Source organism: Linepithema humile, chromosome 6 (genome assembly GCF_040581485.1).
Source record: "Linepithema humile isolate Giens D197 chromosome 6, Lhum_UNIL_v1.0, whole genome shotgun sequence".
NCBI lineage: Eukaryota > Metazoa > Arthropoda > Insecta > Hymenoptera > Formicidae > Linepithema > Linepithema humile.
This window is the reverse complement of record NC_090133.1, coordinates 7,088,822-7,108,077: the sequence shown is the minus strand read 5'-3', so window position 1 is coordinate 7,108,077 and position 19,256 is coordinate 7,088,822. Positions and strand designations below refer to the sequence as shown.

At 39.0% G+C, this 19,256-nt stretch overlaps 2 protein-coding genes across 7 annotated transcripts in view; one reads left to right on the top strand and one right to left on the bottom strand.

Moving 5' to 3' along the window:
• Positions 1-3,861, top strand: part of LOC105678262 (uncharacterized) — a 29,680-nt gene extending 25,819 nt beyond the window's left edge. For all 5 annotated transcript variants that reach the window (XM_012377449.2, XM_067357922.1, XM_012377448.2 and 2 more), the window contains one exon: positions 210-3,861. In XM_012377449.2, the coding sequence (XP_012232872.1) occupies positions 210-2,499 (2,290 nt within the window). In that variant the 3' untranslated portion in view covers positions 2,500-3,861. The remainder of the gene's footprint in view (positions 1-209) is intronic.
• Positions 3,862-4,200: 339 nt separating this feature from the next.
• On the bottom strand, positions 4,201-17,626 carry LOC105678264 (hexuronate transporter). Of its 2 annotated transcripts, none has more exons than XM_067357942.1 (10): positions 17,483-17,626; positions 7,886-8,008; positions 7,595-7,718; positions 6,965-7,117; positions 6,785-6,895; positions 6,503-6,665; positions 5,937-6,132; positions 5,258-5,536; positions 4,913-5,110; positions 4,201-4,586 (listed from the first exon to the last, which is right to left on the bottom strand). In XM_067357942.1, the coding sequence occupies exons 2-10, from the start codon at positions 7,989-7,991 to the stop codon at positions 4,405-4,407; spliced, it is 1,512 nt and encodes a 503-aa protein (XP_067214043.1). In that variant the 5' UTR covers positions 7,992-8,008; positions 17,483-17,626; the 3' UTR covers positions 4,201-4,404. The 2 variants fall into 2 exon arrangements, with proteins under 2 accessions (XP_067214043.1, XP_012232877.2); XM_012377454.2 differs by lacking the exon at positions 17,483-17,626 and adding an exon at positions 17,156-17,387.
• Between the last annotated feature and the right edge of the window lie 1,630 nt (positions 17,627-19,256).

Sequence of the window (19,256 nt, the reverse complement as noted above, 5' to 3'; positions counted from 1 at the left end):
TTTTTGTTGTGACTATCTCATTTTATAATTTTGTATGTGATGTTCAGAAGAGATCATAGTAAACTATTATTACTCACTCAGCTTATTCTAGAAGATTTTATCGATCACTCATCGATCATTCGCATTATTTGCACTGTAAGATAATCGCACAGGCTTCGAATACTTTCGACATTGTCGATTGAAGACGGCCCGCCTTGTATCAATTCCAGATTCGTGATGAACCTGACCATCTCGAATCTACTGACGTGCGTTGTGCTGAATCCGCTGCTGATGATGGACAGCCCAGCAGAGACTACGATGAGGGCAAACAACGCCGCGTCGTCGGTCAGCACAACCGCCAGCAATGTCTGCGCGATATCAGAAGGCGCTACCGCGCTCGTCACCACGTCATCGGTATTGTCGGTCCTGTTGATCGCGATCGATCAGTACTACGCCGTGGTGGATCCGTTACGTTACCGCGCTCGGGTAGACAAACTCAAATCTGCCGTGCTGATCGTTTCTGTTTGGCTGGTCTCGGCGGCATTCAGCCTGATCGCCGCCTTGAATCCGAGTCCGCGCAGTTTATGGCTGTCCTGCACGACGTTGTCGTATAATTCGTCCTTCCGTGAACACGCCGCGCCGAATGTATCCTCGACAATGAGGGCGTCGAACAGTTCCGCGTTCGCGTTCCTCGACAACGAAACAACCGTGCAAGAAGAGATCGACGACGCGGCGGCGAGGTCGTGGTTCGAGAGGATAGACTCAATCGATAGCGACGTCGACTTCTTCGAAAACTCCACCGTGATGTCCCGTACGATAACCGACGACTTCATCACCTACGGGCTCGTTTACACGATCGTGCACAGCGTTCTCGCATACCTGCTGCCATTCGCCGGGATCTGCTGGATTTACATCAGTATCTACTCGGCCGCGCATCGCAACTCCGAGAGAACTCGCAGGACCGGTTCGCGGCCGATCCTCTCGTCGCCCAGCTTCTGCGAGGAGACATTTGGTTACACGAGACCGCAGCACCAGTACACCGACACGTTCCCCGAGGAGTTTCGTCGAATACCCAAGATCTCGAGTCTCTCGTCCATCGACGAGACGAGCGAGACCGCACACTCGGCGAATCAAACGTCGCGCCGAAGATCCTTCTCGTCAACCTCGGACGCCGTGCAATCAGGACCGAGCGAGGAGAAGACATCGTCAGGAGTCGTCTTCACGGTGGGCCTGCAGCCGGTAGAAGTCTCATCCGTGCGCGAGGAGAACAACGAAAATAATCCGACAGAGCCAGTAGGCCCGACGGCGAACTACCTCGAAAACGATCGCGACGTTTCGTCCTATGAAGATTTTGTCAGGAGTGAGTTTCACGAGTCCGGAATGAACTGTAGACGGAAATCCTCGCATGATCTAACAATCGAGGCCGGGACGTCCTGCGGATGGATATCCGCCGGAGACTCCAGCGATACCGAATCCGAGGACGAGCGACGCTACGGTTACTTCGACTCCTTGGAAGTTCCTAAAACTAATCGCAAGATTACAAACCGAAGATCCTCCGACTATTTCCTGCCAGTCGCCGACGAGTGCGATACGACGCAAGAGCCGCGCGATGACGTGGAAGCTTCCAGAGAAGATTCTTCCAAAGAAATGATTTGTCCCAATGACGAGGAGAAAAACTCTATTAAGACGACAACACAGGAACAAATTCAGAGTGACATCTCGAATTCCAGCGGCAATCTGGAGAATAAAAAATCGAGACGACCCAGTCGCCGTTTGTCGAGATCCAGCATTTTGGACGGAGAGCAGCATGCGCTCGGAAGACACTCGGAAAACGCCGGAAACCACAATAGCAATCTGGAATCTTCGTCTTGCCTGTTGACGCCGATCGTGACGATCACGCCGGCGCCCGGCAAGCCGGGTTCGGCTCTGCACCGGGTGGCGAGCATTCGCAGCACCAGCAGCTATATCAATTCACTCAAGCACAGGATCAGCAACGGCTCTCTGTTCAAGTACCGTGAGGAGACACGAGCGGCCAGAATCAGCGCGCTCGTGATCGTCATGGGTCTGATCTGCTGGTCGCCGTACGTGCTGCTAACTGTGATGAAGAACCTGCCGCAGTACTCGGACTACGAGTTTCCGCACCAGTACGACGTGCTGGCGCTCAGCTTTCTGATCCTGACCGCTTACGCGAGTCCGTTGCTCTTCGGCTACCGCTCCAAGCGGGTGAAGCGGGAGCTGCGCAAGTTCTTCTGCTTTCACCGCGAGCTCTCGTACAAGAACAACCGCAGCTTGATGGCGAAGAAGGTGCTGAAGCGCCGGCACAGCAGTACGCCAAGCCAGCTGGAAATGGACCATCGGTACAATATCTTCAACTGCGTCTACGGCAGGAGCAAGTGGCCGAAAGAGAAGGTCCAATTCGTTCAGGTACCGGACACCGCGCTCGCGGTAGAGACCTGTCGCAGTAGCTTCTCCAGCGGCGCCAGCACGCAGATCTCCAGCACGTCCACCGAAGAGTGTTGAATCGCGACGAGTCTCGCGAGATCGCGCGGAATATTATCCCGCGTCGGCATCGCGAGGGGACTAGTTCCTTGGAAGATCGATATAATTATGCGAGCGATAGAACGCGGCCGGTGTGAGAAGCAGCGTAAGCTGTTTCTGCGTTTATGCATGTGGCATGAGTTTGTCGATGGACTGCGCCTTCGAGCGATCGAGACAATAAGGAGAGATAAATGACGCGGGAGGACAGTTTGCAGTTTGTGTGTATTTTGATACGAATTTGCAAGTCGGCACATACTTTCGTAGCTCGTCGTTGTGTTTGGGCGTTCGATAGATGCATCGCTCCTTATTTTCTAACGTCGCGACATGAACGGGACAAGTGACGTGAATATTTGTTTCCTAAATTTTCGAAATGACTTGAATTGTCACGTCGATCGTTTCTTCCGACGATGCACTTTTTTTTATTTACATCGTAAGTCCGATTTGGCGGGATAAAAGTGCGTCGCGACTCGGCCGTCGGCATTGCAACCGCTTGTTTTGAAAGCGATGCGAGTTTACTAACTCAACGAGATGTCACCGTAAAGTGACTGAATAATACGTATCGGTGCCACCTTACACCGCAATCAAAATAAACCGGCTTGCTTTGCTGCGCTTCGGCGAACCGTGCGCAAAACACTCCCCCCCTCCGACCGAGTGCCCGTATTAGTATTAAGAGCATTATCATCGCGCTACGTCGTCGGGTGTTAGCCAGCTCGGAAAGTATTAGAGTTCGCCGAACCTGGAAGGAGAGGCTTTAGTCTTTACGCTTATTTACGCGCTGCGTCTACGTTTCCTTCCCCCTGCGTGACGTAATTGCCATCGCGCACGCAGGTGGATCAATCGGTGCGCTTTTAAGCGGCTATTTATTTGCAGAACGTCGCGCGCGAGATATCATCGTGCGGCTATATGTAGATATGTACACAGCATTTTCATGACAGAACCCTCGTCGGGCGGCGTCTTCGTATACCTCCGTTTAAGAAAATCGCTCCCGATCGATTATTATTTTTGTACATTACAAATCGACTCATTTATTTATATTAAATAATTTGTACATAGAAAGAGGATGGCGAATCTCATATTCTAGTTTGAATTCTCATATTCTATTCCATTTCTAGTTTGAATCCCGTACGTAGAATTGCTCGTATCCTGTGTGTAGAATTTCGTCCGTGTGTCCAAGTGGTATCCGTATGTGTAATATATAAATACGTATCATTTTACCGTTTTGTATTACTCGTCAAGGAACTCAACAGGCTGTCTATAACATGTGATAACACCAAAACCAATCGCCACTTAATATTAATTAATTTATGTGACTTTCTCAATAAAATATTTTTTTGCGAGATGGAATTGCAGGTGAGTCTGCGTGTGAATTAGTCTGTGACACCTGAACTAATCCGCTTCCTAATTAACACTCGCAATACGATACGTATTATTACAAACTTCTATTTTAAGAATACGATTTAAGAATTGTCAAAGTTTATCGAACTTTCCGTAAACTTTTTTATCATAAAGTTTTACGTAATACACGTGTGTACATAAACGTTTTGCAACATGCCGCAACTTAAACAAAACAATTCGTAATTCTTAATTATCGCAGCTGTTGTTTGATAAATTGCGATTTCGCAAATATCGACGCGAAGAACTTTAACCCATCGATGCTTGAAAAAAAAAGAAGATATATGCATATCTTTTTCCATTATTTTTCTAGTATTTTTCTACTGTACAAAATTTTTTCCTTATCAATATTCTTACACTATTAATTTTTGTAGCAGGTAACAGTAATTTTTCGTAATCAATTTTTTAATGGCGTTAACACTTAAGCTACGCGACTTGTACCTAGCTCGAAGTACTATTTACAGATACTGTCTGGAACGACAGCTCTTTTCCGGCTCATAACCGAGAATGTTCGTAGATCGGCGGCCGCTCCGGAAATCGTGGCCACTCCAACGTTGGCAATTGGCCATCGTCGTTAGTAAATGTGCTATTGTCGTACACTGGCGGATCCACCTCGGTCGTTCCTACTTTCTCGGAACCGTCCATTAGGAACATAGTGAAAAAGAACAGAATGGAACCTAACAACAAAGCATCATGATACCATTACACGACGATACATTTTCTTCCGTAAACGATAAGTCGAAGAAGAAGCCTATTTGGCCGTTTATGTAGATGAATGATGATATAATGATTACATTAAAAGTTAATTCTATGAAAGTCAAATTCTATGAACATCAGAAGATAATTTTAAAAGAAAAGTTCAGAGTGAATCTTACAGAAAAAATGTTTATGAACAGCTTGGATGTAAAAAAAATGAAATGATAAATTATACAATCTATATTTATGAGAGTATTTATGAGATTATGCAAATGTATGAGAATGAATTTTCCACTTCTTTACTTACTGATGCCATAAAAGCCAGCGTAAAAAATATACAATGACTCTCGGAAACCAGTGACTATTCTGGTGGGCTCGACGAGTATTGGTAAGTTTCCGCCGATGTTATTCATGACGAATAAGAAAACGCCGATGGTGGTCGACCGTACATTTAGAGGAACTATTTCCACCACGACGGCGAACACTATTCCAAACCACATCTCGGCTGCGAATAAAGAAATATCAAAAATATTATTTTACATAAAATATTTATCAATATTGAATTGATCATGGATTGAATTGTTAAATTCGTCACTCTGTGTAACTTTACATGCACAGAATTATTGATTCAACATACGATTTCGTGTCTTACCGAAGAAATACGAAATTCCTAGCGTGATCATGGCCCAGAGAGGAGTGAAGTATACCGAACCGAATGCGAACGGCGTCGCGATTATTTGGCTGATCGCCAAACACGCTACGCGCGACCGAATTCCCATTTTCGCCACAAACTTGTCGCTAATTATTCCGCCGGCCACGACCCCGATACTGCCGATGACGATCGTGACGGTGAAGAGCCACCAGCCGAGATCGTAATCCGGGAAATAGTCTCTGTAGTACAGATCGCAATTGTAGGCGAAGCACATTCCACCTAAAAGGAAAACAAAACGTTCCTGATTTAATTCTTCCTGCATAAATCACGCGCAATTGGAAAAACAGTTATTAGAAACAAACAATTGGAAGTGAATCATCAAGTCGTGAAGAAAGAAACAAACTTGCTCGTAAAAATTCTCAGACGACTGAAATAGTTCCTTCTCGCTTCGTAATAATTTGTATTTTTGAATTATACAAAATTTAGCTATTCAAAGCCGACTCATTTCCTTCGCAAATTAACGAGATAAAAATTCGCGCAGATTTTAATGATCAGAAAAAGTATTGAGAAAAGAGAGTGTCACGGCGAGACGAATTCGCCGGATTAGTACAAACTCGTAGACGCTAATATACCCTCGATTTGTATCTCAATCCTTTTGCGTCAAGGTATTGCCCTTTACCGCAATGTCTGATGCTGGCAGCGAGGCATAAAAGTATAATGCGTGGTTGCAGTATCACTTTCCAAATCGATACTTGCTTCTCGTCGGCCGACTCCTCGCCGATCGTCTTCCTTTCCGGCTCGGTGAGCGTCAGACCGGTGAGCACGGCAACGATTAAGCCGATCACACCGGCTCCGTAATAACATATTCTCCAGCCCTGCCAATTAATTTATCCTCATTACATTAATTTATAATTACGCGTCTCTCAATTAAACTAGCATCTAATCTACAGTATCATTAATACAGTAGTTAATTACATTATTGTATTTTTCTGCATAGATTTAGTAGATATTTAATCCCACGAGTCTAGCAATTTTTTTATGCTATTGTCAGCGAAAAATTTCATTAATATTATCGAAGCAGTGTTGGAGTTTAATTCGTCACGTTCTTTGTTGTACTTTTCTTCCGCGCGGAAATTATTTCGGGATATAGATCGAGCAGTTATTTCCGGAACGTATCAGCTTCGAAATTCAATACGAAAAAAGCGGAGAAATAACACAAAAGAAGCAATGACGGAGTTAACCCACCAGATCCCAGGCGTTCAGCTTAGTAATGTAGCGGCCGACCGGAAAGGCGATGCCGTAACCGCCGTAAATGCCCCAATTGAAAATGGACATGACGAGGCCCCGTTGTTCTTCCGGGAACCAGTCGGATAGAAGACCGGTCACCATCGGATTGCATCCCGCCTCTCTGCAATATCCGTTCGGATTTTATTAATACGCGACGCAATCGAACGCGGGCCCATTGTCGCTCGTGAATAAAGGAACAAGCGGAAGCCGGAAGCACTATCATTATCCCTCAGAACTTACCCCGCCGCCAGGACCATTCGCAGAATGACGAGCTGCCAGTATTCCCACACCGCCCCGCTCAGGATGATCGCGACGCTGAATATTAGCGTGCAGATCGTCAACATCCTCACTCTGTAACAAACATTATGTATGCGAGACTGATAATTAGTTGAACTGATAATTAGTTAATTGATTAATCACCTGTTGTATTTGTCGGCCGCGAAACCCAAGATAACACCGACGATCGTGAAGACCGCGATGAAGCTCGGTCCCGCCAGGATTTGATAGTCCAGACCGAGGCCATTGTAATTCCATTCGCAGTAATAAGATCCGTTCAGTTCCAGGGATCGGCAGCTGCGGCACAAAGAGCGCGTTATGCGAAGACCAAGCGAAAGTGATATATGATGACGAACGCGATAATACAATAATCGCCGCGCGTGTAGCGGGAAGCTTTCGAGCCACGTGATTAATGCCCTTAGAATTACCATGCAAATCGAAATTCGTTTGGATGAAGAATTTTCTTGCTTTGTAAATCATGAGATTATTCGTGGCATTTGACTCAGCAGTCTCCCCCGGAATGTTAACGACGCTTCGATCAATCTGGAGGTGAAGTCGCGTGTCCTCTCGCGGCAGTATCCCGTTTCATTATCGACGCGTGACTTCGCGATATTAAGTCGCGCGGCGAATCAATCACCAACAAGGAAATCGAGTTACCTCTCGGACGAGGAAATACTGACTACTCGCTAATTACGCATACAGTTACGCGCGATTCATCCCGGCGACACGTCCCCAGCTGGCTTTTCTAGAGCAGGTGGTATTAGCTGGACTTACGAAGTGGAATTCTTTGCTGCTTCGCATTGTATCGGAAGGTCGACCAACGACAATGTCGTTGAATTAAATTGGCAGGAAATGTCGCCGTAATGCAGGTCCTCGGCGATCGCTTTGCTCGTTACGCCTTGCCGATGAAATTGGTGTCGTTAGTAAAATTAGATGCGTTGAAAACGCGATACATGAAAAAATAAGAAAAAAATAATGGAATATAATTGCTAGTAATTGCTAAATATAATTACTATCATTATCAGAAGCTAATTAATGATCAAGATAAATCTTGATCTAACTTACCTATCAGATAATGACCTAATTCTCCCAGAACATAGCCAATTGATACAATAGCCAACGCATAAGGCTTGTAGAAAAGTGCCAATTTTTTCATTACCGAAGTGAGCATTTGACTCCTTACTTGATCTGAAAGATGTATATCTTGAGAAATAATTCCTTTTCCACCTATCAAGATTATCGTTGCAAAATTATACACCGCGAAGGATTATATAATTAACGTGTGATGGAAATTGTAATTGTCGCAATTGTTGGCAAACATATTAGCCATCGCGTCCCGAGTCGAAATTTAAAACCTACTATAAACCTCATACATGGTTATTTGTGCCTCTAATAATGTTCCTTGACCTACAAGTTCTATGTTGAAAGTGTTATGTCTTCTTTTGACCTTTCTTTAATCTTGTTGTCCTAGAAAACCCTTATTTTTATTGATGTTAAATATACAATTCCTACTTTTGTTCTTACAACTCCTACCTCTTTTGAATCTCCAAATCTTATCGAAATTTCTAGCAATAAAAATATTAATATTCAATCTATAATTGAGTTCAATTTCTATTGTTTCAGATTAATATAATAAATGTTATAATATAAAATAAATAATAACAAATGAATAGTAAAAAATATTTTTAAAAATTAAGTGCAACTCAGTATTATATTTAGTATTATAAATAACTATTTATTCGAATATTTTATTTTAAAATTTAAAAATTTTTATTTTTATTTAATTTTTAAAAATTAAAATTTATTCGAATAAACAAAAAACAATTGAAATTCAAAATTTTATTTAATATTTTATTACATATTTGACCTATAATTTGAAATTATTTAATATTCTATTACCACATTTACATCTCTCATAAGCTGGCAGGACCAAATCAGCAGAATCAAATGCGACTTATCGAAAAATTTAGTACTCATTTTGTACTATTTTGTACCACAAAAAATAATTTTGTACCCCGTGCCATTTAAGAAAAAATCGTGGCGCTGCCAACTTCATATTAAGCTAGCAAAACCAAAAAAAAAATATATATATATATAAATAAAAAATACAACGTATACAGTTAGCGCTGAATTTGTACTAATTTGTACCACTCAAAAAAAGTCAAAATATTTCCATTAACCCCTTAAAACAACCCTTATTTCGTCTATCCTAGAAAATAGGACATTTCTTTTCCGATCTTTTAAGAATTTAATCAGCACAATTGAACTAAATTTATCTTATTACTTACCACTTGTCATGTACTATTTTGTACTACCAGAAAGAATTTTGTACCCCGTGTTATTTGAAAAAAATCGTGGTCCTGCCAACATGATGTGGAACTATCCGAATAAAAATTATTAAAAAATAACAAATAACGATAGATTCTATTAGTACTGAATTTGTACTAATTTGTACCACCCAAAAAAAGTCAAAATATTTCCATTAACCCCTTAAAACAACCCTTATTTCGTCTATTCTAGAAAATAGGACATTTCTTTTCTGATCTTTTAAGAATTTAACCAGCACAATTGAACTAAATTTATCTTATTACTTACCACTTGTCATGTACTATTTTGTACCACCAGAAAGAATTTTGTACCCCGTGTTATTTGAAAAAAATCGTGGTCCTGCCAACATGATGTGGAACTAACCGAATAAAAATTATTAAAAAATAACAAATAACGATAGATTCTATTAGTACTGAATTTGTACTAATTTGTACCACCCAAAAAAAGATTTTTTTTTCAAATAACACGGGGTACAAAATTCTTTCTGGTGGTACAAAATAGTACATGACAAGTGGTAAGTAATAAGATAAATTTAGTTCAATTGTGCTGATTAAATTCTTAAAAGATCGGAAAAGAAATGTCCTATTTTCTAGGATAGACGAAATAAGGGTTGTTTTAAGGGGTTAATGGAAATATTTTGACTTTTTTTGAGTGGTACAAATTAGTACAAATTCAGCGCTAACTGTATACGTTGTATTTTTTATTTATATATATATATATTTTTTTTTGGTTTTGCTAGCTTAATATGAAGTTGGCAGCGCCACGATTTTTTCTTAAATGGCACGGGGTACAAAATTATTTTTTGTGGTACAAAATAGTACAAAATGAGTACTAAATTTTCCGATAAGTCGCATTCGATTCTGCTGATTTGGTCCTGCCAGCTTATGAGAGGTCACATTTACTTGTATTTAATGCATATCTTAATTTCAATAAGCGCAATACATTAATTATGTAATTTACTTAACTGCAGATAGATATGTAAGAGATAAGTGAATATTATTTATATAATATTTGCTTATAGCAGTCTATTTACAGTTAAGCAAATTATAATAATTAATATATTGTTTATTGAAATCAAGATCCATACATTAAATGCAAGTAGAGTATATGAGATAATAGATTATTAAGTAATTTTGAATATTTATTTTCTAGAAATACATATTTATAGAACCTGGAGCCTTTTTAGAGGTTCTCAGTAGGTACTCTTTTGAGCTTCCACATGGAAAAAACGGCAATAAGTAACAATTTTTAGTATCAAAGGAGGGCAATAGCCAATGTAATGTTATATCTATATATATGAATTAAAGCTTACATTGGTTCTCCAAATTCGACAAAACTTGTAGGTTTAATCTAGGCTGAAAATTTCGACTCGGGGTAGACGACAGCAGTGTTTTTATCAGCGCGTTTGCATTATTTGAATAGATAATACGTGTATAGATAATACGCGCGCAAACCGTGAAGAATTTAATTACCAGATATTTACTTAAGATTAAAATATACAATGATATCTCCAAGCACATATTATATTTAGGAACTTTATATAAACTTTTATATATAAAGTTCTAATTATAAATTTTCCTGAAACAAAATAATTAATCGTTTTCAGAAGGAAAAAAAGAAACGTGGCCTTTGGCCTAGATTCCTCGTTCGATCGTTCGTCAAAGGCTAATGTTTCATGAATATGAAAATTCCCTGTTTACATGTGAACGCGTGCGTTCACTGAAATGGGGCGAAAACGGACGCAAATCGCGATCGGAATGTGTTGTGAAATTTCATTAATCATGATCGATCAGACAGCATATTTTCATTTCAATATCCTGACCGAGTAGCGGTTACATGTCGGTCGGTACGGTACCGGTGATCGCTCAAGGTCTCCATCGGCGGTTTACGTGTAATGCAATTGCAAGAATGGTGTACCGCATCGACCCTAAAAGCGAATGACGCGAGTGCATTCTGCAAAGCACGTTTACTATAGCATCGGAAAGTCCGCAAATGGAGAGCGGTCTAATTAGATACAGATGTTGCGTTCCGTCTAAGGAATAATTGTTGTTCGAACAGGAAGACTGTTGATGACGCTGCAAAACGCAGATGCAGTTATTCATTTTTATTGTTAAATTTAGTTATCGAAAATATATACCAAACATATACGCGTAAAAGTAATTTATTAATTAACAATTTAATTTATAATATAAAGAATTATTGTAAATTAAATATTAAAGCAATGTTATTATTAGAGTAAAATTCGAATTTAAATTACAAAGCATATAAAGAATATGCAAGAGAATACGATACATATAATTAAATTATGTTATTAAATGTTAAATTATGCATTAAATTATGTTAATTACATTAGACTCTGTGTCGCACACACATTTTTACATCATCATAATACAATGAGAGAGTCAGATAAATTTTGATTAAAATTCAGTGTGAAATAAGCAAAGTAGACGATAACATATTCCCGCACGTGTCCCTGCTGGCACGCGTAATACGAAATTTCGCAGTCGTTATCATCATGATTTCGCGCGGTGTCGCGTTTCATCACGTACGAGTATCGTCTTCGAGCAAGGAGGAACAAATTCCGCGGGAATTGCGATTATACAGCAACGAACGGATAGAAAAGTCGGTATTCTTGTACACGCGCGAAAAGTTTAAGACGCGTATCTTATGCACTCGGCCGGATCACCTTGAACCAAAATCGTTGAGATGGAACGAAAATGATCATTTGCATATCATTAAAACCTGCTGCTTGTCAAATAGTGACTCGCTGTTTGCAGAGAAGGAAAACGCTCTTTAAGGTTTAATCGTACATCCACATTCCTTAATTTAAATTTCTTCTTGTGTAATTATTTCTTATTCCATTTTAATTTATTTGATGTATGAATTTATTTGATAAATGAGGTGAAGACGCGAAGCTGATGGAGCTAATCGGGAAGACAAATCGATTTCGAGCGAAGGTCGTTACGCTTCGGATGACAGAGCAATGAATGTCAGAAAATAATGGTATTTTTGAAGAAATGGCAATGAGATCGACGGAAGGGACCGTAAATTCTGAATAGTACGAACATTCTAAATACTTGAAATGCTTAAAGAATTCCACTATTGATTGATAGTTCGCTGATGAATTGGTTGCAAATGCCAAGGTGTAAACTTGGCAATGAGGAATCAAGCTGTGATAATAATAAAATATTTCCATGACAGCGAATTAATCTTTCCACGATAGTTTGAAAAAAACGTTCTATTGACGACAAAGTGCACTCGATGCATGGTTATAGCGATACACATCTGTAATTCAATTCGCTGTAATTATACGCGCGAGCGCTGCGCTGATACAATCAGCGATTTATAGGCTAACATAAGAACAGGCAAAATAAGCTTAGCTACCGTTTATCGGAATAGTCTGTCTATATCAATTTGGTGACATATAGCTAATTTATCTATTTGCTGAACTAATGTGAGTATGAAAAGAGTGCGACATAAGACACACAAGTCTGTCATTACGGCATCGTGCGATATGAAGTAATAAATATGAGAATCGCCGCATATTGTGATATATCTCGGTTGGGCCGGAAGTTATCAGACGAGAAGCATGGATGTGATTTATCTGAAACGCAAAGATCCTTGGTCGCAGTCGCACGAGATAGTTCATAGATAAAAACGTAAATAAGATCATAAGTACGAGTACATTGCGTAAAATTACGCGCTATAATTTTTCATTAAAATTCATAATTTTTCACGCGCAGCATTTTCGACATTTGCATACGAATAAAGTTGAGGAAAATATCATCAAACGAGGATTCTACGTCGCGAGATCGAATAATTTGCATATAAAAATTATCATCAATCGTTTTCTTTATTACATCATCAATATTTTACTCCGATTATCTATAAAAATATTAGAAAAATCGAAGATGATTTTGTACCACATGCCTCCTATATAATAATCTAAGCGAGAATTTCTGAATATTGTTTACCGACTGACGCGGATGTTGCAGAATTTTTTATTATTTTTTCTTTTCTAATTATACGAATCGTCGATGCGGTTAGGATAGCAATCTTGCAAAGTGTTTCTTTTTTTTTCTTTGACTCAACAAGTTAGCGCATATAAATACAATTAATCTCCATTCTGCGAAACTACCGCTCTTGCCGTCGCGCGCATTATCGCATTACACACATATCTGCGATCGGTTGTTGCGATACTCTCAGAGAACAGATAACGAACTCGTGCGTTTGTTACGAACATTTGAAACTGATTGTTGAGAAATACTTGTGCGATTGTGAAAACTTTAGCTAATAACTGCAACGCATTGCATCGCATGCCTCTGCCAATCGTAGATTTCATTTTCTTCTTTGAAACTCAAGTTTTTTAGTTCTTTTCATTAAACTCTTTAAGATAAAGTGGATCATGTATATACTTATAGTTGCCATCTACACTTCAGACTTTTTAAAGTTTTTCTTCCTCTACTCGTATTTTGCAAAGTCTCTTTTATTATATTTATTACAATATGTTAATGTTAAAAAAAATAGAAAAATAAATAAAAGTATAAAACAAAGTAATCAAATTTGACGTCTGATTTAGTACGTGGGCCAGAAACTTAGTTGTTTTCGAAGTTTATTATGAGGTGAGATTGATGGAAATAGAGACTTCAAAGATTCCTTCTTGTTTAACTTGTCCGGCTTTAATTAATTTTTTTTCTAAGAAAACTTCAAAGATTATACAGCAAAGTTGCGAATCAAGGGAAAAGAAATATACGGCGTTGTTCTAGCGTTAAAACAGCATCTATAATTTGCGACATAAAATATAACTCACATTTATATCTTATTACTCAGAACTTATTATTTCAAGTTGAGTTAACATTGATTTAAAAAATGGGGAATTTAACGGTTGGGAAAATGTTTGATTATAAATGACTATAAATGCGCGTTCTCAGAAACACGGAAACTCAGCAGATAAAAAATTTAACTATCGTCTGTAATATTCTATATAATCAAATAAATGGACAAGGACATGTAACTGAAAAATCTAAGTATTATATAATTTAAGATGCATTACTAACCTTGCTTGTTATTGAAAATTCAAATTTCAAGGTATAAATATTTATCGTGTTTTGTGCTTATGTATTACTAATAATTGGCATAAGAACAAAAAATCAGAGCGCGTCAATGCGAAATGGTACATGTATTCGAATAACACGTAAAATGCAAAATAGATGCAAATTACAAATAGCACGTGATAATTAAAATACGAATACGTAATTCGTACTTAAGTTGTATCGCTCACTCAAAAAAATGATCTTGCAATAATAGCTAAAATTTTCTAGGTGTAAAAAATTAACTAAAACAGATAAATGATTAGCAACTGTTGTGATATTGTATATGTAATTACTTAATCAGTTTAGATGACAGAAACAGAATATATATCTGTATTGTTTGTGAACTTTAAAAAGAAAGTTTCTCTAAAGCGCCTATCTATATAAGATCAATCACGTGTTAGATCATGCAATGAATAACATTTAGCAATGGTACCTAAATTTTTCAGAAGTTATTGCTAGAACATTACTGCTATAAATTCTATATGTGACAAACAATGTTTTCACAGATACGAAAAATAGCGATACATTCTTGTTGCGATATCTAGAAATCTAACTACATCAGCGAAATATTTTTTTGAGTGCTCAAGATATTTTTGTTCGTACTGATGGCGGTAATTAATTTATCTAAAAACTGCTGTAACGAAATGCAAAGACGTGATCAGTTTAGAAATTTGAAAAATTGCTCATGACGCGATTTTCGTAAGTATGTATTTTTACAGAAGGGGTTTAACTCGGCTGTCCCTTTCGATACGATATTTATATCGCCGAGAGAAGAGTTCGTGCGCGCCGATGTCGATCGATTAAATAAAAGCCATTCGGCCGCTTAAGCTGTCTCGTTTTTTCCGAGGGGAGCTTTCCGTATTTTCCGGCCGATCGGATTTAATGATTTTCTCCGGCGTCGCTCAAGAGATTCCGTGGGGCGACGAACAATTACTTATACAGGGTGCTCCACGAAGCATGCATCCGGGCATGCTCTTATAAAAGCCTGGAGACGACTTTTCTTCAATGAAAATTTGAGTGAACAAAGAAATATACAAGCTTAATCTTAGCGAACGGATGTCTTATATTTAAACATTTTCTAACATTCTGCTTTTGATGACGCATTCAAATTTTTCTATTTTTTTGTCAATGTATGGAAATAAAATTTAATTGCATAAAATATGCGTAATACGTAAATACGCGATTGCAATCGCAGAGAGAGATAAACTGACAGGAAAGAGTAGCAATGATAATAGCTGGCATTGTTGTAGGTGAATATCAATTAATAAACTATTTACAGCGTATCAGATGCTCGCACCTAATAAACATATATTACATAAATCTATTAAATTATCCACGCAGGAGTGCATCGTTGTTTACTCTGCATATGGCTGATTCATAAGTGCACATAATAAATACACGCATCGTAGATGTGATACTGAATGGATACGTGATGTATGTATATTAATCATATTTAGCTGATTAGTTACGAATGATTTACCAATATTCGCTATTATTGCATTTCACAAACATTTGTGAGAACGTTTTCGCTCGTCCACAGACGTGTATTTATTGCGCGAAATTAAAAATATACTTTTAAGCGCAACCGTAAGACTACAAAATTGACTTAAAGGCAACAAGAATAAGATAATAAAATAGATGTAAAAATACATATAACACATATAATTGAAATGCCGCGGAAATGTAAAAATAGTCAATAATGATTTGTGAGAAACACATCGCCGTTAATGTATGCGGGCGTGATCGAAGCGGTCGCGACAGGTTTTAATTAGAGACTTGCGTTAACTCGAAGGCTAAGCGGACGTTATGGGCGTATATTGTGCGTCGGCATCCCGGATTGGATGCGGATCTAACAGACCTCCATGTATGACACATTGCGAGCTACGCAAATAGTGCAAAACAGCGCGATTAAGATAATAATCACATTTGCACTAATTAATCACCGGGATCACCGACTGTATGATCGAAAGTGATTGCCATGAATAAAATCTACCATGATTGCGCGATTCGCCCACATATCACATGAAATTATGTCAATAGATTGAATAAATCGCATATTTATTAATCATTTGAACTTACGATTGGTCGATTAAAATCTTCCTATTTATGTCAAATTCCTCTTTCCGAAAGATACTCTTTCAATAAAAATAACAAATTTTTTATTAATGTTTCTCTTATTAAAAAAAAATACATTTTTGCAGATGACGCGTGTTTATATAATCATGAAAATTTTATATTTTATAAATAACCTTACATATGCGGATTTATGTTTCTGCATTGACACTTTGCTAAGAGAGCCGTGTTTCATAAATAATACACAAGGCAACTGCGCGAATACTATTCGACATACGTATTGTATTACATGTACTTAGAGTTCTGCGTATTGTTTTTCCTTCGCACGTTCACTCGATACTTTCACTATGCGCTTTTTTCACATTCAGTCTTAATTATGCAAAATCCGGCTCATTGAACGTTATATAGGATGATCAATTGAAACTACCGCCTCTTGCTTCAGCTAAGAAGTGATTTTTCTTTAGTGGAAATTACACGTTAAATCTTGAAATTCAATGTTCTGTTAAAATTAACTTGAAGAAAATATGAAGTCTTGTTAAATTGATTTGATCGAAATGGTGAATATAAGATTGAAAGGAAAAATAATAAATAAATAATACTCTGTATCCCCCATACAATACAATCTCGCGAAGTAAAACAAAAACATTATTGCTGTTTATGTATGAAAATTCCTTTGGGAATACCTCGTCGATTTTGATTGTAATAAATTCTTCACTCGTCTCCTTCAATAAGTAATAACGCAAAAAGCAATTTACTTTAACAATTATTTTTTTCTTCACCTTTCATTTCTGACTTTATGAACATTTTTGGCGGAATCCGACAAATTCATGAGATTACTCACGTATTCCTCGGCGAAGTCCGCGAGATCGAGATCCTCGAAATCCGGGAAGGATCAGAAGGAAGCTCTCTACTCAGCACCGTGGAACGACGCGCGGGAATCCGTCGACGAGGGAGCCGGAGGAGAAAGAGGTAACGAGAGAACAGCAGAACGGAATGATCCCGCGGATCGATCCTTCCGCCTGCGGAGGGTGGAGCGTCAAATGAGGCACGAACCGGTGACCAACCTTCATTTATAAGAAAGTGTTCAAGGATCGAACCTTCCTTCCGTCAGCGGCGATCGAGCGAAGGAAGGGGACAGAAATACGCGAGATAGTGTGTACATACGTACAGTATGCTTCACCATAAGTGGGAGTTCACCACCACCACCGGCAATAATAGTTTGATACTCTCGATCTTCGATTTCAAGGTCGCGCTGCAACTTGACCGCTTGTACCTTATCCGTTACATCACAATCGTTCGTCACAATGCGGGAGAACAGAGAACAGAAGCGAGGCGGTAAGATACTACAACGCTTCGCCGCGGAAACGTAACAGAGAAGTCCTTCGAAGCGCCGGCCGCGAAGTCACGCGCGCTGGTAATCCAGCAGAAAGCATGTATCACGGGCTTTTATTCAGATAGTCGACACGGCTATATCTGAAGACACTTACGCGGAGAATGCGGACTCACCATATCGGAAAAATAATTATTAATACCATATAAAGTTTCAGAATGACACTCAAGGCATTCTAATATACTGTAGTAATTATCACTTAAACATCCAGCAGAAATGATTATTATTTTTAAATTATCGAATGATAATATTCATTGTTTAAGTGTGAATTCTCATTCTCAATAATTTATAAAGGAAATATGTTTGTGCGCACGTTTTATCATTATAAAATAATTTGTATTGACACCTGCTAAAATTATTTATGCAGAATAACGCTCACTCGCTCGCAATCGATTTTCACAGTATCGAGTGTGAAGTAAGGCGTGAATCGCGTGCGAAATAGTTCGGCCGCTAATTGAGCCCCGCTTGGGAAGACTTGGTTTCTGCCGACCGGTAGAGCACAATAAGCGACCCCCCCGAGGTGATTAACCCCGCGGCTCGAAGAGCGGCTTGCACATACCCACGTATATACATGACATGCGATCGCCGTAACATTGACATACTTCCCTGCCTCTCGTGTGTCACGGCTGTTAAATGCGCCGCTATGCAATAATAAAAGGCGGTTCGACGTCTCTCCTTGAAAGGCAGGAGCATATGTTCTATTGTCGCGATCGCGATCGTTAATCGGAGAATGTGATCTTCGGGACAGACTAAATGGAACTAATCACATATTGCAATTATTCATCGCGCCGCTCCTTCGAGAACGTGTTTTCGTTGTCGCGTTCGATCTAAGAACTTGCAAGAAATTGTATACGTTTAGTTGAATGCAAAACACTTTGTTGACTTTAGTCTCACATAATCATGCTATTAAAATTAATAGCTATTATTTGACTCTAAATGAATATGGAAGTGAAAATGCGAAGGAATTTACGGTCTTATATGTGTGTACGTACCTTTCGTACAAATGTCGCATAAATTCACACTCTCCTACCGGATCTATTAATTTCGAGGTCGTAGAAGGGCGTCTACGCGGTCGAATACAGGCGCACAAAATTTTCCCTGTCAAGCGAAATGTGGCGAAAGCTTACATTAAAGTTGTGAAATATTTGAACCATTCAAATAAAGTTTCAAGGTGACAACGATAATTAAACCGGTCATCAATTCGTTCTAAACAATTGAATCCATAATAGAAATAATGGAAAAATATTGTTTAAAAATACTTTTTAAAAGCATTAAAAATTGATTTAATTATTTTTATTTTTTTGCCGCATTTTAAGTAGTGTGTGTTTTCTTTTCTTTGTCGATTCAATTAATTCTGCACTCTGCCGATATCACGAATCATTTTCAACTTCGCACACGATTCTCCCCCGTTATCGAACGTGTCAGCCACGCGTGACAGGCGCAACAATGCAATGTTACCGTCGACGACACTCACGATGAAATTGAAAGATGCAATTGCACGCCCGCGGCGCGTGCATAACCGTGGAAGGCCGCTGGATTCGCGAGCGAAACC

Bases quoted from the DNA above. Each gene is read 5' to 3' on its own strand.
- LOC105678264 (XM_067357942.1), bottom strand. From the start codon at position 7,991: ATGCTCACTTCGGTAATGAAAAAATTGGCACTTTTCTACAAGCCTTAT. The intron at 7,719-7,885 runs GTAAGTTAGATC...TTCATCGGCAAG, and splicing joins ATTAGGTCATTATCTGATAG to GCGTAACGAGCAAAGCGATC. The intron at 5,537-5,936 runs GTAAAGGGCAAT...TTTTCCTTTTAG, and splicing joins TGCCAGCATCAGACATTGCG to GTGGAATGTGCTTCGCCTAC.